This window comes from Petaurus breviceps, unplaced genomic scaffold (genome assembly GCF_028583685.1).
Source record: "Petaurus breviceps papuanus isolate PSGF00001 unplaced genomic scaffold, PetGlider_PUasm1.0 76, whole genome shotgun sequence".
In the NCBI taxonomy this organism is placed as follows: domain Eukaryota; kingdom Metazoa; phylum Chordata; class Mammalia; order Diprotodontia; family Petauridae; genus Petaurus; species Petaurus breviceps.
The window spans coordinates 59,864,676-59,890,302 of NW_027186473.1; the positions used below are offsets into that span (position 1 = coordinate 59,864,676).

The 25,627-nt window shown below is 37.5% G+C and overlaps 1 protein-coding gene across 1 annotated transcript in view; it reads right to left on the minus strand.

Annotated features, from left to right (window-relative positions):
- DCHS2 (dachsous cadherin-related 2) overlaps positions 1 to 25,627 on the minus strand; it is a 351,174-nt gene that overhangs the window by 179,363 nt on the left and 146,184 nt on the right. The window contains exon 2 of the mRNA XM_069105586.1: positions 5,339 to 5,530. Coding sequence (XP_068961687.1) covers positions 5,339 to 5,530 — 192 coding nt within the window. The remainder of the gene's footprint in view (positions 1 to 5,338; positions 5,531 to 25,627) is intronic.

Below are 25,627 nucleotides of genomic sequence, written 5' to 3' on the forward strand. Positions count from 1 at the left end.
TGTGTGTGTGTGTGTGTGTGTGTGTGTGTGTGTGTGTGTGTGTGTGTAATGGTAAGCCTTTTCTAGGAAGGGAAGAAGAAAAAAAGTGCATAGCAGAGAACAAAAGAAAACTTAGAAGGAAGCACAGACAGCAGGGTTATTTTGAAAATGATGTGTAGTATTTATTATAGACATTTAAAAAAAAGTAAACAACATAAAATGGAAATTCATTGTTTTATATTGAATCCTCTTTTTATGTAATGGTGTATACATGAAAACATTCTCTTTTTTGCCCTTTTGTATTTAAGTTCAAAATGAATTAAAAAAAATTTTAAGCTTGTATTTCATCACATAATCATTGCCACTGAATAATCATCACACTGTTTTCTCAGTTCAAAAAATTATTTTTTTTATCACGTAATCATTGCATAGTATAATTCAGTTAGCCACACCACTTAAAAGGTAAACAAATCAGCAATGTATTCACCAGTGGCTCTTGGATACACATTTATCTCTCACACATTGAGAGCTATGAGCCTAGAATTCTCAGTGCACATGCATTGTTAGTATATTTCTGATGCCAACTTGAATAGTTTGTTTAGAGAGCTGCAGTACTAACACTATTGTCACTCAACCCCAAGAAGAGCTGTAGGCGCAAGGGGAGCCAGTAGGCAGCCAAAGTTGTCATAAGTAAGTCACGTGATATTATAAAAATTGTATCTTCCCAATTTTAATGTATATTCTTGAGTATTCCATGCATCCTAATCTTGCACCACAGTTTAGTAATAACTGATTTTTAAATAATACTGGCACAATTTTAAAAAGCTTCACATAATGGTTGCACCCCACTTTTTTGCAAAAAAATTGGTATAAAATCTATAACGATTTTGCAGTGAAATATAGTATGTCCAACTGGAACATCTCCTTTCATTTAATCTCTCTTTTCTTCAGTTTCCCATAAAAAACAAAAAAAACAACTGATAACAGCCTTTTCATAAAAACCCTTTATATATACTTGAAGAGGGGAATTAATTCTCCTCCTCTTTAACTTCTTCTCTTCCCAGTGAAATGATTCAACTTCTTTTTCTTATAGGAAAAAAAAGTTTTGTAGGACTGCCTGCCCAATGTCTTTGTTTTCCTTCTTAGAACTCCTTCAATTTTCTCCATGTTGTTTTGTAATGGAAAAAAAAATAAAAGTACACTATTCTAATATGTGTCTAGGTTTCCTGACCTGTATAGTTAGTTCATGGTCTCTTCTGCAAATCCCACAGTATACAATCAATAATGTGAGTTTTTTCCTCCCCACAAAGGTGATGTGTTGAGAATTCATTCATTTTGCTGCATAAACTACACCCAAATCTCCCTTTAACCAAGGTCTTTGCTAAAACTATGTCTGGTTGCTTCCTTCCCATTCTGCAATTGTGCTGTTATAGTGTTGCTTTATCCTATCTCTACCACCTTGAACCTACCTTGAATTGAATTACATTCTGCTTTTGTAAGCTCCAGTCTTTCATTTTCCAAGATCATTAAAAAAATATTTTTTTTCTGTTCTTTTCTTTAGCATGAGCTATTTGGCTGATTTACCGTTATCTGGATATTTGATAAACATATCCAATTCATCTGGCCAAGCCATCAATAAAGATATTGACTAGAACTAGTCCCAGGACTAGTTCTATTTGCTCATAAGACTCCACTTAATGGATGCCCTTCCTGGTCCACAACACCACATTTCTTACCCTTGACAGGCATAGTCTTTTTTCCCAGCTGCTGTCAGATGAGTCTACTGAGGTCACTGTTGTCATCATGCCTCTGTCTCCCCTCCAACATAATGAAGCTGAACTCAAGGCCCATCAACAACTTATTCCACTTTCACAAACTTACCTTTCTATTATATCAAAAAGTAGCATGACACCTAGTCTCATCACTGATAAATGATACAACAGCAGAGGCATTTCTATTGGCTTTAAGATTCACCAACCATTTCACATACATTCTTTCATTTGATTCTCTAAATAGTCCTGTACTACAAGTATTATTATCCTCATTTTACAGATAAAGAAACAAATTCAGAAAGGTTAAAGTGATGTCAAGGTGGTACAGTGGTACAAGGTACAGCCTTGGGTCTGAAGTCAGGAAGACCCTAGTTCAAATCCTTCCTCAGGCACTAGCTGTGTGACCCTGGGCAAGTCTCACTTTACCCCTACCTGCCTCAGACTGCTTAACTGTAAAATGTGGATAATCATAGCACCTGGGGCTGTTGTGAGGCTCAAATGAGATAACATTTGTTAAGAGCACTTAGCAGAGTGTCTGGAACATAACAGGTACTATATAAATACTTTTCCCCCTTCCTTTCCTACTAGTCCATGGTTGCAAAGTGAAAAAGAAATCCTGTCAGACAAGATTTGAAGAAAGAGAAGAAATTCTGCCAAAGGTAAGTTTTGAACCCAGATCTCATAAGATTCTAGCATTCCTTTCAATGTTCTCACAACCCAAAAAGTAAAATGTCCCTATAAACACAACATAGATCATACCTGTAGGACGCAACAAAATTCTACTTTAAAAACAAAAACAAACAAACAAAAAACAATCAAAACAAGCTAACATGTATTAACACTTGCTATGTGTCAGGCACTATGACAAGTGCTTTAGAATTTTTTACATCCTTTGATTCTCACAACAATCCCAGGAGGTAGGTGCTATTATTATCCCCATTTTACAGATAAAGAAACCAAGGACAAGTGACTTGTCCAGGATCAAACAGCTAATAAGTATCTAAGGCCATATTTTAATTCAGGTCTTTCTGACAGCAGGGTTGGCTCTCTATCTACTTTGCCACCTAGTTGCTACTACTACATTATGAAAGAATTTGTTGTTCATTTGTTTCAGTCATGTCTGACTCTCTGTAATCTTATTTGGAGTTTTCTTGGCAAAGACACTGGAGTGGTTTGTCAAGTTCTTCTCCAGCTTATTTTACAGATGAGGAAATGGAGGCAAACAGAATTTAATGACTTGCCCAGGGTCATACAGTTAGTGTCTGAGAATGGATTTGAACTCAGGTCCTCCTAATTCCAGGGCAGGTGTGCTAACCACTGCACCACCAGCAGCTTCTGAAAGAATTGCAGAGTATAAACTAGGTACAATTGAGAAGCATCCCAAGTGCATGAGGACCATTCTGTATGCACAGGTTTAAAGCACTAAACAATTATTTCCAGGTCTAATTAAACCTTGTAAACCATTTCTCTTTTAGTCCCTCCCAGGCCCATTCCCTAGCTCATAGTCCTTGGTGTAACAAATCTAGCTAATTCCATCCCAGTTCTAAGAGAGAGAGAGAAGTGAGAGACAAAGACAGACAGATAAGAGACAGAAACAGAGACAGAAAGAGACAAAGACAGAAAGAGACAGAGAGAGATCTAGCTGCGTTAGAGAGTCCAATAGACCACAAGTTTAAGTAGTCCCCTCACTGGTGGGAGAACTTGTGTTTATCAACAAATTATTATGTGGAAGTAAATTCTGGGCTGAAAGGGTAGAGGAGAGAGATGAGATCTCTCTTTTGAGATCTGCATTTCAAAGAGAAGAAAGAGATTTTCCAGTATTGGGATGAGAAGGGATACTGAAACTTCACACCCCATGCACTCCCTCACTAGTTTGGAGACCAAAAACCAAGCCCTGGAGGAATTAACTCTGCCATTACCAGAACTCCTGACATTCCTTCATCCACCTAACTACCCACAACACCCCATTGCTTCCATAACCCACAGCATCTTGGTCAGAGCTATAACCCTGCTTAACTGTCCTCCCTGGATATCCCTTCAGTAGCTGCTCCTGTCCCCACCCATTTTTAGTACAGAAACCTTAACAAATTATTTCTGTCATTGCTCCTGGAAACTAGGTGTGTCAATCTAATTTTCAGCCCTATAAATTTTGAAATCAAAATATTCCAACACATCACTCCCCCCCCCCCACTCTCCAAATGTGTGATCTCTCCCTATTAGCTTGTAAATTACTTAAGGGTCAGGGGTTATCTTTCGTTTCTATTTGTATCCTCGCATTTAGCCCAGTGTTTGGCCCATAATAATTACTTAGTAAGCAATTTTTCATTCCTTTGTTTGATAGACATAATTTTTACCACAATATCTTACACTTATTTCCTAGGCTCCTAGAATCATACATTTTAGGTAGGAGGTCACCTTATCCAACTCAATTTAGAGATGAAATAGGAGGGGGACAGAGGGCAACTAGATGGCTCAGTCAGGAAGACCTGAGTTCAAATCCAGCCTCACTCACTAGCTGTGTGACCCTGGGCAAGTCACTTAACCTCTGTTTCTCTTAATCCACTGTAGAAGAGAAAGGCAAACCATTCTAGTATCTTTGTCAAGAATACCACAAGGACAGTGTTGGCATGCTATGGACCACAGGATCATGAAGAGTCAGACATGACTGAATAACAATTATTATTATAAATATTATTTTGACCTTGAAGTTCTGAAAAAGTCTTAAGGACATCCAAAGATTTGAGGACCATACTTTGAGAACTATTAACTGAAAGAACTTAGATTTGAACTCAGGTCCTCAGTTTCCAAATCCAGTGTTTTTGTTTTCTTTTCATGATGCTTTGAGATTTTTCTCAATGTATGTATTTCTTTTTTCTCCTCAAGCAGTTATTAAATCTCTCAAGGGCAAGTACAATGATTCTATATCAGCTCCTTCCAGACATCAAAGTATACAGTGCTGGCCTCACAGTAAATTCCAATAAATGTTTACTGAAAGAAAGAATAACCACTCATTGGACACAATAGTAAGATACTTCTTCCCTACACCTAATGATGAGTAGCACAGCAATGCCAGACTGCTTCAAGCTGTCACATGTCATTCATTTTATAAATACACATTTCATTAATTCTTTTTTTATTTAAGCTAATTTTATGAATATTTGCTTGGGCGTTAATGCACACCTTTATTAACTATTCCATTTCAAGTGTAATGTAGCTCCTCCAAAAAAATTTGAAAAGACATTATACATTATCCATACTTTAACCCAGCCTTTTATGCACAAATGCCAAGACTACAAATTTAGAGTGGAAAAGGGCCAGGTACTTACTGAATTCATTTTGTTCCATCCAGACAATCAATCTGAATAATGCATAGGGGTGGGTATCCCTATTCACCTGATTTACTCAGATTAGCTGGTGAATTGAGGTCCAGACAGCCAATCACAAAATCCTCCCTGATCTCATAACAGGAATTTTGTTGCCTTAGATTCCACTGCATAGCTTGCCATGGAAATTTTATTTCCACACAGAATCACAAGAATCTCTAAAAGCATGTTTCCAGGACAGCCAAAACCTCCAGCAAGACTTACCCCATCCTGAGCTTTCACTAACAAATCATAGGTGACTGGATCTCGTTCCCTGTCAATATCTTGAGACACACAGATGTGGCCAGAATGTGGGTCAATCTGAAATGCTTGAGATTTTTCAGAGCTGTGGAATCCATCATAAAGAAAGTATTCAATATGGCCGTACTGGCCTGTGTCAGCATCTGATGCTTTTACCTGCAAAAAAAAAACAGAAACTGAATGGCAGGATGGTCAAATGTTACTCCTTTTACTGCCCATGGATTATCTGCCTGGTTGACAGAAACAAGGCAAATTTGATCGCTGCTCTCAAAGAAGAAAAGCTTAGTTTCTCCAACTCCTTCAAATGAAAGTATTAGTAAAATGACTTTTATTATTCTGATTTGATACAAGGTTGACAAATTATCTAGTAAATAAGAACTTGATACTGTCTCACAGTAAACAAAAGGACTGGAGAGAAGTCTGTCTAGGTCAGAGAGTACTACTTGACAAATTCAAGAAACATTTATAAAGCACCTAGGTTCTGAGATATGTATGCTGTTGTCAAAACACAAATAAGTAAGACATAGAAGCTCTCCATAAGTCCTTCATAATCTCGTTGTAGTGATAAAGAAAGCATACAAATAAACACAATACAAAGTAGAATGAACTGATGAATGAAGCATTTATTAAGAGCTTAATATATTTTTATTTCCTCAGGCACTTAGCACTGCCTGGCACATAACAAATGCTTAATGAAGGCACATTTACTGACTGATTGCTGAGGATGGCGCTGCCCTAGGGGTGTGGGGGGATAAAAAACAAAAGTAATGATTGTGCAAAGTGGAGATAGTTATTTAGCTTGGAAAGTCACTGGGAAGGTGTGCCCAGACAAAAACAAAAGGATAGAATAGTTTAGAATGGGTGACTTTCAAGCTGGGCTTTGAAGGATGCACAGAATATCAAAAGGCAAAGATAGGAGGGAGGACATTCCAACATTCCAGAACTAAGGAAAGGCAAGATAGATCCAGGAAAGGGGCTGGAGTATGTTTAGGGAATGACACATAAGTTGCCAAGTTGGGCTAGAATCCAGGATACATAAAATGAAGCAGCATGAGATTACTATGGAAAGGTAGTTTGGAACCAGGTTGTAGAAGGCATTAAAGACTGGGCCAAGAAATTTGGACTTTATTCAATAATCAATGGGGAGCTATCAAAAGCTCTGAAGAGTGGAGAGAGAATAATAATGGCTTATCTCTCTATAGTGCTTTAAAGTTTCTATAATGCTGTAAGGCTTACAAAGCACTTTATAAGCATGTATACATATGAGACATATTTCATTTTACTTATAACATTACAAGATAATAACTTCCATTTTTATAGCATTTTAAGGCTTATAAAGAACTTTATAAGTATTATTTCATTTGATTCTCTCAACCACTCTAAGAGGCATGTGCTATTATTAGACCTAGTTTAAAGATGAAAAAATGAGATTCAGAGACCTTAGTAACTTGCCCATGGTGAGCAAATGCCTGAGATAGGATGTGAATGAATCCAGATCTACCTGGCTCCAAGGCAAGCACTCCATCCACTGCACGATATTGTATCATTGTATAAGATAGCTATAGCAATTATTGTTGTTAACCTCCATGCACAAGAAACTGATTCACAAATGGATTAAATGACTTATTGTAAGATAATTATTGAAATTATTATTGTCTTTATCATCTATAAGAAAACAACTCTCAAATAAGTGGTTTGCTTATGATTCTACCCTTTGTAAGGGTCAGCTGTGGGATTCAAACTCAGGTCTCTCATCTGACAATTGTACTTTTTTCCAACCCAATCTCTAGTATCCTCCAGAAAGAGGAGTTGTCACTTCCACTAAATGACAAACATTCTCGCACCAGTTCAGACTCTACACAACCTAGTGACTTTGAATCCCTGCAGCATATCATCCAAACCCCATCCTCCACCCCCCAATTTCTTATTCCTATTCTCCTTAACCCTCCCATCCCAAATACTATCCAGTCAAATTCCTTCCAACCCTTCTACTGTGCCCACTGGAATTCCTGTTCCATAAGCAACAGATTTCCCTTCATGCTGAATCCTTTCATCTCCCACTCTTCCCATCTACTAGCCATTAGTAGAAACCTGGCTCCCCCTGATGACACAGATTTCCTGGTCACCCCTTCCCACATTAGCTGTACTTTTACTCATTTTTCACGGCTCACTGGTCAAAATAGGTAGTTAGAATAGACCTTACTCCTCATTGCCACTTCCAGGTTCTTACCCTATTTTTATCACTCAAAAGCCTCTGTCCAGTACAATGCACATCTTCTACCCAATCAAAATCCTGGTAATTGTTGTCTACAGACCTCCAGGTTAATCTCCTTCCTTCATCAATGAGTTCAGCATATGGCTCAGAATTTTTCTCTCCATTCCCCCCCTCCAACTCTTGCCTTCATACTAGAGGACTTCAACTTATATATTAATTCTCCCTTAAACACCCTAACCATTCAGTTCCTCAACCTAATCCCTTCCTATAATCTACTCATCCACCCCATTCCCAGTCACACAAAAAAGATGGCCATTCACTTGATCTTGCCATCAACCCACAAATATACCACCTCTGTTTTCAGGAATTCTGAAATCTCCTCATCTGATCATACTCTATTGGCTTTTTACCTCTCCCTACCCAGCTCTGTCTGTAGCATCATGACCTTTAATTTCTTGATCCCTCAATTCCCTCCTAGGCCATAAACCTTGCACTAACCCTTCTCTCTTCTCTTCCCCATCTTGACCTTTTTGGCAAACCCTTTTAACTCTATACTGTCCTCTCTTGAATCTCTAATACTCTTATCATTTCACCAATTGTGCCCTGACAGGCCTTACAACTGCGGATTACTCCCACTATTCATCACCTTTACTCCTATACATTTGTTATTGAAGAAAGATGGAGAAAATCATGCAACCTTCCTGATTGGATCCACTACAAATTTATGTTACATAGCCTCAACTGGGCTCTTACTGCTGCTAGGCAATCCTACTATTTTTCCTTCATCAATTCTATTAGCCCACTCTTCACATCAACTACTCCAAACCTTTCCTTATCCTCTAAAACTTCCCTCTTTCTCCTTCTCCTCCCAGTCTCTCAGTTGCCTTATAATAAAAGAAACTGGGGTTATTTGCCTTACAATAAAAGAAACAGGTTATTTGCCATGAAATCTCTCTTTTTCCCACTTCTTTATTTTGTTTAACTAATATGCCTTCTGCTGCTTTAACCCCTGTCTCACATGATAAAGTGGCCTTACTCCTTATCAAAACTAATTCACACAACAACCTTTCAAATACTTGAAGACAGAATTCATGTCTGTAAGTCTTGAAGACTCCAGGAAAAACACTAGATTTCATCCACTTAATCTTTGTATGGTTTGGTATCCAGAACTCTTGCAATCTTGGTCACTCTGGGTAGACTTGTTCTTGTTAATATCCTTAATAAAATGGGATGGCCTGAACTGTGAAGGAGGGCACTCCTGTTCAAATAATCTCATTCCATCTGTCTCCTCCAGTGGATTACCCCTTTGTAATTCCATTCTTTCATTCATTTGCAATCCCTCTCTCTCCACTAGCTCATTTCTTCCTATATAGAAGGTCTCCCCTATCCTGAAAAAACCCTCACTTGATCCTTCCATCCCAGCTATTATTCTATTTCTCTTCTGTCCTTTGTAACTAAACTCCTCAAAAAGGCTGTCTAACAATAGATATCTCCAACTTTCTCTCCTCTCCTCTCACTTTCTTTTTGACCCATTACAATTCAGTTTCTAACTTTATCATTCCACTGAAACTACTTTCTCCAAAGTTACCAATAATCTCTTAGTTGCCAAATCCGATGATATTTTCTCAATCTTCATTCCCCTTAACCTCTCTGCAGCTTTTGACACTTCTAATCACAGTCTCCTCCTTGACACTTTCTCCAATCTGGGTTTTTGGGACATGCCTTTCTCTTGGGTCTCCTTCTACTTATCTGACCATTCCTTCTCAGTCTCCTTTGCTGGACCCTCATCCAGATCATGCCCTCTACCTGGAAATGTCCCACAGAGTTCTGTCCTGGGCCTGCTCTTCTCCCTATACACTATATCATATATCACTTGGAGTGATTTTCTCAACTCCCATTGATTTAATTACCATCTCTATGCTGACCTAGATTCCTCACTTTCTCCCTGCCCTTCCCATAATCAAATTTTTGCCAGGGCCTGTCAGTTTCACCTTTCTAAGGCCCCTTCCCCTTCAGAACTGTGATCTTTTTGTCTCTTTCCTCTGTCACCTGATCTTTCAGTAAAAAATGTGATTAAAGCAGTATATGAGTCCATTGACCTGGTAGTGGCATATGAGATAATATGAAAGTTACAAAGTTAGAAATTTTTAATGGGGGCCATGCAATTCATCCAGTTTGACTAGCATGGAAAGTACGCAGAGAAAAGTAGTGTGAGCTATGATGGAAAGAGTAGGATATGGTCAGATTTTTATACACATTTTATTTGATAAATGCAAGAATACCATTGAGGGATTTTGAACAGAGGAGTGGTATATAAAGAAAAATCAACTGACTTTGTAAAATATGGATTGGAAAGGGAAGAGATTAGAGGAGGAATACAAGGAGATTATTTCTGTACTCCAGACGAGTAATGATAGATGGCAAAAAGTGGTGGTGGGATGAAGATAGATGTAAGAGAAACATATGAAAAAGTTGGATTTGGCTGAATTGGGAGATAGGGATGTGGGGGCATAGGAAAACTAAAAAGAAAAACTATTGCACTACATATTTTACAGGGCTGTCATAAGGAAAGCATTTATTATACTTTCAGTGCTCCATAAATGTGACTTCTTACTTTTAAACATACCACAAATCTAAAAAGAAAACACTTACTTCAATCCCATGGTGATGCAATATTTTAATAGTCTTTGATGAAGAATCTTGTTAAAGGATTTTCCTAAGTGCATTACACCCTTATCCCTCTCAAAGGTATTGACATGGCATCATATATTTTTATTTCTTTTCTAAACTATGATGAATTTCTCTTCTATATCAGAAACCAAGGGTCTCAGACATTAGCATAGCTAAATAGCTCTCCATTCATGAATCTACGATCCTAACAGGTCTTTTCTTGGCCCCATGCTATTTAAGATTTTATCACTGACATGGATAAGGGGCTAGTACACAAGAAATGAGCATGAAAACAATTCTGATGTATCACTTCACACTTAAATTGTCAGAGATTATAAAAGGATGGGAAAAGTTTAAAAAAAAGGGAAATGTTGGAGGGTTTATGGCAATCCTGGCACACTAATTCACTGTTGAGAGAGCTGAGAATTAGTCTAATATTTCTAGAAAATAACTTGAAATTATGCAAAAAAAAGTTACTAAAAACCATTCATATACTTTGACCCAGTCAATAAATCTACCATTGAGTTAACACCAAAAGGTAATCAATGATAGAAATAAAGGTGCTACATACACCAAAATATTATAGCAAAAAAAAAAAACTGGAATCAAATTATATGCCCAATGATTAGAGAATGGCTGAGCAAATTATGGAATATTAAATGTAACAGAATATTATTGTGTAATAAAAAATAATGTTGTGTGGAAAATAAAGAAAAAAAAACCACAGGATGATTTATATGAATTAATGAAGAACAAAATAAATTAGAACCAAAAGAAAATATAAAAAATAACTAAAATAATATAAATGAACACAACATTAAAAGGTATTAAAATTAAAACCAAACACAATGGATGATATTTGCTTCAACTTACTAGAAATACATATCTTTCCTTACTGTTGACCAATGGTAATCTACAAAAAATAGGAATGTAAATATATCAATGGGTATAATAGAGTTTTGTTTAACTCCTTTTATTAAAAAAAGGAAGTTAGAGCAGGATTAATTAGTGGAAAATAACATGTTGAGACAAAAATGTGTCAATAAAAATGAGTAGGACAGGGTGAAGGACATAAACTACAATGTTATGAACCCGGGAGATTAGAGATGATGGTACCCTCAACACAGGTAGGGAAGGAGGGAAAACAAAAAAATGGTACAGTAGACATGATTCTCTAATTTACAGATGACATGGGTGGGATACTTGTATCAGATCACAGACACAGACTCTACAAGAATTTTAGCCCCTTCAGACAATCAGTTTAATTTAATAGGATAAAATTTGGGGTAGCTAGGTAGCAGAAGTGGTTAGAGTGCTAGCCCTGGAGTCAGAAGGATATGAATTCAAATTTGGCCTCAGAAAGTTACTAGCTGTGTGACCCTGGGCAAATCACTTAAACTTGCTTGCCTCTGAGCAGAAGAAAACAGCAAACCACCCCAGTATCTCTGCCAAGAAAACCCCAATTGTGGGCATGAAGAGTCAGACACAACTAGTTGATGAAAAAACAAAAGCAAAAACCTTTGGTTGCAAAATATCAACTTTATAAGAGCAAGATGGCAGACATATGGCTAGAAAACTAAGCAATAAAGATCTTGGGGTTTTGGTGGGCTGCCAACTTAATATAGGAGAACAATGTGTCATGAGATAAACATAGTTAGACCTTAGACAAAGCCAAATGTCAATAGGGCCTAAGCACAGCCACCAAAGGAGATTAATGACAGCCCTCCTTCACAGTTCAGAGTATTCCATTTTATTAAGGATATTAACAAGTATAAGTTTGTCCAGAGTAACCATTAACAAGCACAAATTTATCCAGTGACCAAGATTGCAAGGGTCCTGGATACCAAGTCATAAGACTGAGTGGATGGAATTGGGAGTTTGTTTTTTTTTTTCTTTTTTCTGGAGTCTTGAAGACTTACAGACATGAGTTCTGTCTTCAAGTATTTGAAAGGTTGTTGTGTGGATTAGTCTGAACAGCAGAATCATGAATAATGTAACACCTTCAAATTAAAACCAGATTTATCATTTTTAATTGCTAGTCTGAAAGGAAGAAATCATACACTCTTGAATCTTGATGTGTTTTAGCTCTGCAGAATCAATAAGATTTTCATGTGACAATCAATATTTCAATATGGAAATATTTTATTATTGATTTTCCAATGACTTATATCATTAATTTTGATAATAAATAACTACACTCCTCTTGTTTCACATATGTGCTATGGACCTGGAAAAATCTGTCAGGGTACAGAGGAATTCACAGTATTGACGCTACGCATCAGAAGATAGGGAAATTTTGACAAATTGGAGAGGAAATCATGGAAAAGTCAGGAGATATCTTGTAATAGGAAATATGAAAGCCCTAGACATAGATAGTTATTGTTCAGTCATTTTCAGTCATTTCCACCTCTTCTTGACTCCATTTGGGGTTTTCTTGGCACAGATACTAAAGTGGTTTGCCATTTCCTTCTCCAGTTCCTTTTACATATGAGGAAACTGAAGCAAACAGGGTTAAATGACTTAACCAGTCACACAGCTAGTAAGGGTCTGAGACTAGATTTGAACTCAGGAAATCACAACTCCTCCACAACATAGATGACAGTCTTCAGGAGTGATTGTGGGAAAAGCAAAACCCCCAAAGACTCACCAACCTGCAGGTACCTTGAAGATCAGCCTCTGCAAACTTAAGTCAGGTCCTCAGAAATCAGTCATAAAACGATACAGCTGTATCATGATTAAGAAACTTAGAGGTCATCTAGACCAACCCCAGAATGAGAAACTGAGGTCCAAAGAGGCAAGTGAACTGTCCAAGATCACATGAGTAGTAAATAGAAGAGTTGAGATTCGAACTGATGTCTGCTTCCCAGCTCTCTCCTCTTTCCCAGACTATCATCCTCATCCACCTCCCACTGGAATTTTGATCTCTGTTTCTGAGAAGATAGGCTCTGATAGGTGAGTTTTCCTTTATCTTTCCTGGAACTAGGATTCAATGCCACTTCCCAGCCATATCCACATTATACCATCAAGGTGGCCTTCTAGTTCCCCTGTATTTCTTGTCTTCCACCATTAAAATATAAGTTCCTTGAGGACAGTGACTGCCTTGTTTGTGCTTATCTCTCCAGTGGTGGCTAGTATGTAGTAAGCACTTAATAAATGCTCACTCAATCCATCCATCCATTCTTCCATCCATTCATCTATCCATCCATACATCCACCCATTCATTTATCTCAGATTCCAAATCCAGCACTCATTGCACTGCATCATGTCTGCGCTATACTTGAAACCTTTACAAATTTCATGCTGCACTGGTTGTTGTTGGTGGTGGTGGTGGTGGTGGCGGCAGCAATGATCTTTGTGCTTCATGCTTAAAGAGAACCAAAATTACATCATGATGTCAAGGTCAATGTAGAGTCTGTCTAATTGTGTCTAATCAGACAAAAACAGCCTCAGAAGGTTCTACCACAGGTCAGGCACAGTTCATATGACCATTTGGGAGGGAGATGTCTCTACATCTGTGTACCTTGTGCTTTTTTATTTTTTTGCTACCACTACAATTCTGCTTTGTTCATAGAGCACAGCACCTTCTTTAATATGGGCATACCATATTAGATAATCCAATACTGGATTTCATGCTGCACTAGTAAAACCTTCTAGAATGTAGGGTTTCATTCTATACTCCCTATGCTACTCCCACACACTATGCTAAGCCTCAATCAATCAATCTACAAGCATTTATCAAACATTTATGATGTATGAGGACACTATGATAAGCCTTGGGCATTAAACCAAAGGGAAAAACACAAAAACAGTGCCTGCCATCATATAGTTTACATTCTAGTAGAATAGAACTTAAGTGGACCTCAACACATAACAACAAAGTCCCTAGTGAATGACTTTGTAATGCTGGACGATTTATGTTTAGGACATGGATAAAAATCCTAAGAGATGAAGAGTCATAGTAGGAAGGAATGTTGAGATCTAAACTCCAGAAGGAAAACCCACAAGATAAGGCAACAGAATAATTGACACACTCCAGTGATATTTATATAGCACTTACTATGTGCCAGGTATCAGGCCAAGAACTTTTAGATTATATCTTAATTTAATTAAGATATTTAATTTAATTTAATCCTCACAATTTAATCCTCCCAATAACTCCAGGAGGTAGGCACTATTATTATCCCCACTTTACAGATGAGGAAACTGAGGCAAACAGAGGCTAAAACAACTTGCCCAGGGTCACACAGCTAGTAAGAGTTTAAGATCAGAATTGAATTTAGGTCTTCTTGATGCCAGTCATAGCATTCTATACTCTACAACACTTATTTCCATTTACTTTGCCAATTTTTCACCTTTCATTTGGCATATTTGTCCAAACAAATATATGCTTTATGCAGTTCAAACACTGAATATTGGGGAAGTCTTGCCCATGTGGAGAAAAACATTGGCTTTGCCTCAGTCCTGATCAGTGGGTGTACCAGAGTTGGCTCCTACCAGCTTGAGAGAGCTGATTGTTAAATTTTTAGTGTAAGCAATGGGAAAGAGCAAACACTAAGAATCAGGGCTCCATTTATTGTTTTGTTGTTTTCTCTACTGAGAATGGTTTTCTTAGCTAAGTGCTGAATGAAAACAGGATGGTTTGATTTGGCCCTTGTGATTTGACTCTTGAGCTATAATTTAGTAATCCTCTTGGTCTCTAGACTTAAGAAAACAATGGGAAAATATTAATAATACAGATTAAACTTAAAAGAATAACTTTTTTCCCCAGAGAACTCCTTGTTAAACATTTACCAAAACTCCCCCTAGGCCTGGGAATCTTAATAAAAGATGGTAAAAAATTAGACTGACTAGTAAAAATGGTCACATAACAAGTCTTCCATCCTGCTTTTTGTGACATCAAATGGTCAGAAACTGGCATAACAATTTTACCCAAAAAAGGAGTGAGCTGGAAAGAAACCCATATTATTTCAATTTAAACCTTTACTGATACCCAAGTTCTCATCATATGTAACACCCAACTGAGTAATGAATAGATTAAACCCTTCAAAAAATGTATCTAAGGTCACAAATGTCATTACATTTTTATCTGCTTTTCATTTTTTATAGGCCTGGCCTGTCTTGATAAGTATTCTTAGTAATTGCTATTTGAGTAATATTAGAACATGTATAACTTCTATAAATTAAAATTTTAGTGAGGTCATTTTCTTTTCAAGTAGCCATGTTATTTTTACTAATGCTAAAAATGTCTTAGATTAATTTTTTTCCTGTGCCTCTATTTGCTTGCTTATTTAAAGGACAAATCCTATATTTACAACAAGAGAATGCCATAGTCCAATAACTTTAATGTTAGGGGGAGGAAATCAGCATTATACTTCAGGGAAAGATAAAATACCAGGGGGGGGGGAAGAGATATGATGGGGGAGGAGAGGAGAATTGATTAAAAGAGAATATCTCCAAACTATAAGCATTAGAAGTTTTGTGTGGTAAGTCAATTTTTTTTAAAGAATTTGTTTTATTTTTATCTGAACATAAATAATACTCATAATAATAATGTACTTTTATAAATATCCACAAATACAGTACAAATGTAGGGTAGTTAAACTAGACACCTTTCTTAGTGTGTAATGGGCTTTAAAAGGAAAATAATGGGAGGGAGAGAGTGGGAATTAAAATTTAAAAAGAAATGCATCAAAAAACAAAGGTAAGATATTCATTACCCTAAAGACTTTATTTGTTGTTGCTGTTCACTCACTTCACTCGTGTCTGACATTTTGTGGCCCCATTTGGCGTTTTCTTGGCAAAGACACTGGAGTGATTTGCCTTTTCTTTCACCAAATAATTTTACAGATGAGGAAACTGAGGCAAAAGGGGTTAAGTGACTTGCCCAAGGTCACATAGTAAGTATCTGAAGCTGGAGTTTAAAGCAGGAAGATGAATCTTCCTGACTCCAGGTCAGGCACTCTATCCACTGTGTCACCTAGCTGCCCAAAGAGTTTACTTACATTTATTTATTTGGAGTATAGATTGATGAATACTAACAGAGAGACGTCCTGGGCCAACCAGTGATTTCATTGGTATATCAAACTCCTGAGTAAGGAAATTTTCTCCAACACTGCAGTCCTCTACCTTCTCTACAATGTGGAGTCTGCCATTAAGGTAGAGCCAGATGTGGCAGCCATTGGATTGAGTGTTTCTAACCTTTCCATTTCCTATCCAAAGTTAAGATTGCACATTTTCTTTACTAGCTCTCATTTACAGTTAAGTGGTCTTTCTTTTTTGCTTTTTTTTTGGAAGGGGGAAGGAAGGGCAATTAGGGTTAAGTGACTTGCCCAAGGTCACATGGCTAGGAAGTGTTAAATGTCTGAGTCCACATTCGAACTCAGGTCCTCCTGACTCCAGGGCTGGTGCTCTATTCATTGCACCACCTAGCTACCCCATAGGTAGCCTTTTTTGTGTGCTAGGTAAGATGTTACTGCACATCCAGGGCTTAGAAACAGGTAGAACACAAAGTCAAAACTTTCAAATAATCAAATCCTACCCCATTGTTTTCCTGAGCCTCAGTTTCCTCATCTGTAAAATGAGGGATATGAACTAATTGGCCTCAGAAGTGCCTTCCAGTTCTATATCTATAATCCTATAAAACTAAGTATCCAAACGACTAGTTTTGTTGTTGTTGTTGTTATAACGAAAGTCTTCTGAACGTGTGTTGGATGTTTCCATGCTTTTAAAAACAGAATACATTGACAAGGATTTTAACCTTTTCTTTTATGACAGGGTCATCATTTTGATTATTAATCATTATTTTTTGCTGTACTTCAGAGAGACTTCCAGGATTCACTAAAGTTTATAGGCCTTTATGTGAAGTGACAACTGTATTTTTAGGGTTTTTAGATATAGTTTCTATTGTTCTGCCTTCATCTCCTATGTTTAATATGCAGTTTTATTTTACACACATTGGATGAGGTGCTGAGGGTTGCTCTTTCTTTCCTATGAAGCAAAACACTGACATTATGACATCCATTTTTTGATAAGAAATGTTTCCCCCCTTTTGGGTTCCACAGCCTCTTTCACAGGTATGACCAAGAGAAAAGGGAAACAGTAAGAAAGTTCTGCCATAGACTTCCCTTATGACAGAACAACACCACTCTCCAAGCCCTTGGCCAAATGTGGTGCCTTAATACATCCTGCAGCTTGCAATACACAGCTGCTTAACAGAGAACATAGACAGACACACAAACATTAATAATAGCTACCATTTATATAGCATTTTAAGGTTTGTAAAGCTATACAAAATCATTTCCTTTTAGCTTCATAATCACTTATTTTATAGATAAGGAAAATGAGGCAGACAGAGGCTAAGAAACTTTCCCATGGTCACACATCTAGCAAGTGTCTGAGGCAGAATTGGAACTTGGGTCTTCCTGACAATAGCTCCAGCTTTCTATTCACTGTACCACCTGGCTTCCTCCAACAGCCCAAGGAATGAGACTTTTCAGAAATATATTGTTCTACCAAACAGAGGAATCACACAGATTTCTTTTTGTAATAATATTTTCCCCAATTACATGTCAAAATAATTTTTTAAACTTTCTGAAATTTTGAACTCCAAATTCTATCCCTCCCTCCTTCTCTCCCTCCCCTCCCTCTCCTCTCCCTGACAATAAGCAATCCTATATACTTTATATATGTGCAATTATATAAAATATTTCTATATTAGTCATTTTGTATAAGAAGACTCAAATTAAAAAAAAGAATTAAGTAAAGAAAATGATAAGAAAATTAGTCTTCCAGGATGAGAAACAGTTTAGAAACATAGGCCTGGACTTTGTCTTTTATTAGATGGCTACAGATGAAAGGGAGAAAGGGGGAGAGGAGAGAGGAGAGAGAGGGGAGGAGAGGGGAGGGGAGAGGTAGGGGAGAGGAGAAGAGAGTGTGGGAGATGAGGGAGACAGTGAGTTATTAGGAAGATCTGTCTTTCTCCCATACAGCTCAGCTCAACAGTCCTTCCTTCCTAATTTATAGAAAAACATATTATATTCCAGGAATCTGAAGTCGTGACAAGTCAGTGCTAGATAAGTGGAGTATTGTAAAGGAATCATATTTATTTACTCTGAGTCAGAATAAAGGTTGAATAGGAACTATTTATACCATAACTCTTCCCACCACCTTCAGTTCTAAAATCATGAACCAGGGTCAAATGAATTCTTCCATTTTTCCTGGATGGAATGTATCCATACTTCCCAATAGTCCTTCAGCATATCCCAGTCATTTTCAGGTCCAGAGTGCCTTTCTTTAGCCATCATTCTCCCATGTTTGTTTTCTTCCTCTTTATAAAGTAAGCTCCTCTAAGGTAGCAATGGTCTTTGATTTTGAATTTTTTCCCTAGTAAAAGAAATGAATATTTTTCCAGTTCATTCCTTCAAAACCAGCTACAAAGAATAAACTAATTAAAATACACATAACAAGTCGTAAAGAATAGTTGTCCTCCCTTTAATTTAATTATTCACTCTCTGAGGATTACATGCAAAGCCAATATCCTCTACTTGGATGTGAAGCTGCTAATGCTCCAAGGGCTTAAACTGAATAGCTAAGTGTACATTATTATCAGGTTGTTGTTTTTTTTGGCAACAGAGAGACTGGATCCTAAACTGGCTACCGGGGAGTTTGGTTCCTCAATGCAGACAACTTATTCCACAAGATTTTCCAGAAGTCTTCAACTAAGTGGTTTAGGCTTGTTAATTCCTAGCAGCTTGTGCTCTACAGCTGCATGCTCACCCCACAGGATTTCTACCTCAAAGTGAAACACTCTGGGAAGTTAGAATAACTTTCAAATTGCTGCTATTTAGCTTTTTGATCTGTTATCCTAGGAAGATGCATAGCTTACAAAGGCAATACCATTCATCTGTCCAAGAGACTAAATGTTTTATATTTAATCATTGCATTGGCATACCCATCTCCTGGACAGACAAAAAAAGACACAAATAGGTTTGCAAGTTATCTAAAGGCATCCAGGAGTCAATGGTCAAGCTTGGAATTAATGTACGAATCAGATGAGGACTAGAATAGTTTGCATCTGGCACAATGACTTTCAGTAAATCCGTTCTCAACAAATGTTTTTCTTGTGATTTCTTTTCCCCCATACTTTTTCAAACCTTTTATGGTTTGCTTCCTGGTTGTCTTAAATACAGTGGGGGGGAAGGGCTCTCCATTCATTTGCAAAAAGCATTAAACTAAAGTTTACTTTTTACATATTTTATGAGGAACATATTTGTGAAATAGGTTTATAGTACAAACAAAACTAGAGGGGAAATCAGCAAAATATATGAATGTTCAGATTTTTCTGAAATACTTTAGAGCTAGTCAGTGAATGGTGTATACTAATTATAAATCATTCTCATCTATTTTTGAAAGACTAAAACCTAAGGACTTTTATTTACCTAAGCTTGAGAATCATCCTTGACTTTTCTTTCTCTCATAGACAATGATATGCTTGGTTTTATACACCCTACTTTTACAACAGCTCTCACCCCCATCACTTTGACTCTATTCACTCAGCCAACACCCTAGCCAATGCCCTAGCCAACAACCTTCATCGCCTCTTGCCTAATTGATCGTCCTGCCTCAAATCTCTCCCTTCCCCAATCCATCTTCCACTTAACTGCTTACTTGGTTATTACCAAAGTGTAGGGTGGACCACGTCACATGCTCAAGATAATTCTGTGACTTCCATTGGCCTTTGAGAAGAAATATAAAATCTTTTGTTGAACATTCAAAAACATTCACAATCTAACTGCAACTTACCTTTCCAGAATTTTTTCATGTTACTATCCTTTTAATTAACCACAATCCAAGAAAACTGGTCTCTTGGTTATCTCCCAAACACAACATCCCATCTCCTGTCCTCCTCCTCTTTGCCCAGATTGTCTTCTCTTCTTGACATATTTTTTATCCTAATTACTTTCCCTTGGAATCCCTACTTCTGTATAAGTATTAATTAAAGAATCATCTTTTCTACATGAGGCCATTCCTAATGTTCCCCCTCATTGTGAGCAATTTCTCCTAGGAGAAATCTGTATTTATTTACTTACTTACTTACTCATCTATTTATTTATTTATTTTTGCTTTTTTGGAGGGCAATTGGGGTTAAGTGACTTGCCCAAAGTCACACGCTAGTGAGTGTTAAGTATCTGGAGCCAGATTTGAACTTAGGTCCTCGTGACTTCATGGTCAGTGCTCTACTCACTGTGCCACCTAGCCACACCCAGAGAAATCTGTATTTATTTTGTAAGTGTGGAGATAAAGTTAGAGAAATATGGGCAGAGAGAGAAAGGGGGGGAGTATAGGTGTAGATAACTATCTATAACTTCCCAAAGTGGGTGATATCATCCCCTGGGGGATACTAGAACAACCCAGGAGGGCACTAACAGCCTCGAGTGCAACTGGGGAATGTTGAATAAAAATAAGGGAGGCTGGTGGAAGTATAAGGAAAGAAGAGAAAAGAAGGAAATTTTGAAAAAAACATTCATATATGTTTCATCTGTTGTGTAACAGAGTTAAAGTCATAGTGATTACATTATTTTCCAAATAAACACACAAAATGCAATTGGTTAACTAATCAGTGGTCAAGTTCACCAACAGGTCTTAACAAGCAAGTGTTGGCAGACAGGAGTGTCATACATTGTTGGGAAGTCCACTGTGCATTGGCAGGAATATGTAGTGTAATGACTTGTTTACAAATTTGATATTATATGGTTACAGGATGCAACATTGCATCATCAAAATTTCAATGCAGGAAAAAAACACCACAAATTTATAATGAATTATTGAATTTTATATACATATATATGTTGGAATTACTCAAATTTTAATAAAAACCATTAAAGGGTTAAAAAAAAAAAGTAGATTTCCAAGGAGGGGCTGAGTAATTTTTTTTTTTTTTTTTGGAAAAGGGGGCAGTAGGCCAATTAAGTTTGGAAACTTCTACAGACAGATATTTGCTTAGCTCTGTACCTTTTGTTTCCCCCAATAGAATGCAAACTCCTTGTGGGCAAGGACTGTATTCATTTTTGTTCCTGTATTCTAAGTGCTCAGCACACTGATGAATTGAATTACATAGAATTTATGACAAGCCAACCTCAATTTGTCATGTCATTGAAAATAAATAGATCTCTCCAATGAACTATAATAATAGCCCTTGTATAATGCTTCAAGATTTGCAATGTTCCATAATATGATATCACATTTTATCCTCACAACAACTCCATGAAGAAAGTGCTATTACTGCCCCCATTTTAGAGATGAGGAGACAGAGATTAAACGACATGCCCAGGGTCAGAGAGTTAATAAATGTCTCAGGCAGGATTTCAGCTGAAGTCTCTTGTGGCTCCAAGTCTAGGTCTCCTGCCTTTGCACCACCCAGCTACAGCTAACCCTCTTCTGCCTTTCTTGTATTTTCCATTCCAATATACATTTATACTATTTTTTTTGTACGGATGCCATCTTCCTCTAATGGGCTATAAGCCCTGTTAGGTCAGGGTCTTAAACAAAAGAGGCACTTATTAAATATTTACTGAATTAATAAATATCTTTCAAGGTATACAATAACTCTGGCCTCACCAACTGAGACTGGTTTTCCCTCCAGCTAGTCTCAACTAGAAAAGTTGTTTGTTGTTTGTTTTTTTCAAATGAACAAGCATTTACCAAAAGTTAACTTTGTGCTAGGTGCTAAGGATAAAGAGACAAAATGAAAAGCAGCCCCTGATCTTGTCAAGGGGCTCACATTTGAGTGAGGGATTCAGCATGTAAAGACACAAATTACAAAAGGAAACTTTTCACAGAATTTTATCAGATCATCCATCTCTATGAATACTTTTATAGCAGTCAGGAGATTAGGGGGAAAAGCTGCTACCTATCATTATTTCATGTTGCCAACTCACTCCCCTACTCAAAAGACCCCACTAGTTTCCCTCTTACTTGTGGTAGGTTTAGCTTTCAAAGTCATTCACAACCTGACCCCACCCTAGCTTTCCAAACTCAGTGTGTATCCCATATACATATTCTCTGTGATCCAGCCAAACTGGTTTCCTTTTGGTTCCTCACACATGGCACCTCTGTGCCTTTATATGGACCATACCCCATGTCAGGAATATATTCTTTCCTCATCTCCACCTCTCAGAACCCTTCTCTCCCTGTAAGGTACAACTCTTGAATCTCCAATCTTTATTATTGGACCACGCCCCCCCCCCACATGCCTCCCTCCTAAACTGCTTTGTTTTTACTTATATTTTCCTCTCTATATTACATATATATATATATATATATATATATATATGTACATACAGAGAGACTTTTTTCTCTCTCACACACCCCCAATGAAAATGTAAACTCCTTGAGAATATTACAGATTTTTTCATTCTCTTTATTTGTATCCATTGTACCTAACATAGTAATGCATTTATATAAAAATTCAAGATTTGCAAATTACTTTACATATTAGGTCTCATTTAATGCTCATTACATGCTGATTGATTGATTGAAAGGGGCAGCATGCAGTGGTGGGGGGCAGCTAGGTGGCATAGGGAGTAGAGAGCTAAGCTGGGAGTAAGGCTCATCTTCATGAGTACAAAATCTGGCCTCAGACACTTACTAGCTGTGTGACCCTGGGTAAGTCACTTCACCCTGTTTGCCTCAGTTTCCTCATCTATAAAAATAAGCTAGAGAAGGAAATGGCAAACCACTCTAGTATCTTTGCCAAGAAAACCCCAGATAGGGTCATGAAATGTCTAACATGACTCAACATATGATAGTGTATAGAATGCTGAACTTGGAGTTTGGAAGACCTACGTTCAAGACCCGACTGAGACACAAGCTATGTGACCCTGGGGAAAATACTTAACCTCTTGGAGCCTCAATTTACTCATCTATAAAATGGAGGGTTATACTCCATGGCCTCCAAAATAATGCCAAGAACTAAATCTATAACCTATGATCCCATGATTGATTGATTTCAACTCTAAGAGCAATGCCTTATTTTAGACAGTGAATAAAAATTACCTAGTATAAAGATGCTGCTGACCCTGCTTTTATAGTGAAGCACCATTCAACACATTGCAAGATATTATCAGCTACCAGAATCTAATGAATTATTTGTGCCAAAACTTTGTGCTGGCCACTGACATTGGGGTAAGGGAAGAGCTTTAGTTGGAAGCATTGGACACACCACAAGATACTCATCTCTCCAGTGAGGGCATTTTCACTGGCTATCACCTGTGCTTGGAATAATTTTCCTCATTTCCACTTCCTGGCTTCCCTGGTTTCCTAGCTAAAGTCCCACTTCCACAGGAAGCCTTTCCCAACCTCTCTTAATTCTGGTTCCTTTCCTTTGTTGATTATTTCCTATTTTTCCTATTTATAGCTTGTTTGTATATAGTTGTTTCCACGTTGTCTCTCCTCTTAGGTTGCAAGCGGCTCAAAGACCTGCCTTTTGCCTTTCTCTGTATTCTCAATGCTTAGCACACAGTGGGCACTAAATAAATGCATCTTGACTGACAGTTGAGTCTAAGGTCACTTCCCCTAGGTAACGGATCTGTCCCAGTGTCTACTCAATGGACTCAGACGTACATATAAAAGGGCTGCCGACAGTGAAGAGACACCAGTAAGAGTAACTTCTAGGTACCTGCTTAGAATCACCAGAAATCTCAGAGGGATGCAAGGCCTAAGAGGAAGGGAATGAAGACCCTTCAATCCTCACCATCACAGCTACATCAATTCTGTCTATCAGAAAGAGTTCCTACCAAGGGCCCATTTTTCTCTCTCTGTTGTAGGCAGAATGGCAGTGGTCAATTTCAGTCCTGCCCCCTTCCCCTCTCCTCCAGCTCTTTCCCCTCTTCCCCTACCACATTTCCATCCCATCCCCTTCTCCCTAGGAGTTAGCCTTAAGTCCCACCCCTGCCTGATCTGGATTCCCAAGAGGGTGTTAGCCCTATGAATGACTCTCTCCTTGCCCAAAATTTTACTTCAGTCTGAGTTCTCTGGAGGCTATTGCTAAACACATTTCACAAGTATTTATGAAAGGTCATCTCTAAACCCAGGGTTCTTAACCATTATTCTAGGGATTAGACCCTTAATAAAATAAATGCCTTATTTAAAATCATGAATGAAAATTACTTAATATAAAGATGATGCTGACCATATTTTTTTTTACAATGAAATACCATTAACCCCACCAGAAGGGTTAGATAGATAGATTTCAAGGGTTCCACAAACTTCTTGTTGTTAGTCATTTCTCATTCATGTCTGACTCTTGCTGGTCCCATTTGGGATTTTCTTGGCAGAGACACTGGAGTAGTTTGCCATTTTCTTCTTCAGCTCATTTTACAGATGAGGAAACTGAGGCAAACAATGTTAAGCCCATGGTCACACAGTTAGTAAGTGTCTAAAGCAAGATTTGAACTCAGGTCTTTCTGACTCCAGGTTTTTGGTACTTTATCCACCGTACTACCTAGCTGCCAAAAAAACTTAGATGGGGAAAAATGACATCTTTATTTCAATGTAATTGTTTTTCTTTGTAATCCCAAATACTTTACACATTTGAAAAAATGATTCTGAGAAGAGGTACAAAGGCTTTGCCAGGCTAACCAAGGAGTCCAGGACACATACAAACAGTTAAGAATGCCTGCTTGCTCTAAAGTTATATAGTATAGCAGATACTGGACCAAATTCTAGAGAGAATAAATGAGCATAATAAAATGGAGATTCTAAGAATTTCATTACACTTCATTGTCTCATTAAAGACAGTCAGAAGCCAAGAAAATAAGGTGATGAGATAGAATTTGCACAAAGTGAAGAAGCAAGCTAGAGTATGTGGGCAGGCTATTAGAGATGATAAGAGACATAATTTAGTGTAAATCAGTGGAAGGGGTAAAGGTGGAAAAGGACATAGAAAGCTTAAGAAATACAAATGGAAACAAGGAGAGAATCATAAAACTACAAGGCATGTGGGATAATTAACTACATTTTACACTAAAGCTGTTTAAAAAAAAGATACTGGGCATGAAGGGAATAAATAGAGTCCCACTGTCTTGCCTGAGGAAAGAAATAGGACATTACAACTTGGACAGATTGATATTTCAAGTGAAATGGAGAAACCAGCTTAAAGAGAAAATTGTAATACTCAAAGGAAATAAAGGTAGAATCACAAATAATTTTGAAAAATGGCATAATCAAGCACCAGGTTTTTTTTTTGCAAAATAAAAAGATTTTATTGGTCAGTTCCCCCCATTGCACATCCTATTGTTGAGTAAACTTCTTTTGTTAAATATTGCATTCACAACATATGTTTTGCTTTTGTTACATGTCTCATTTTATTT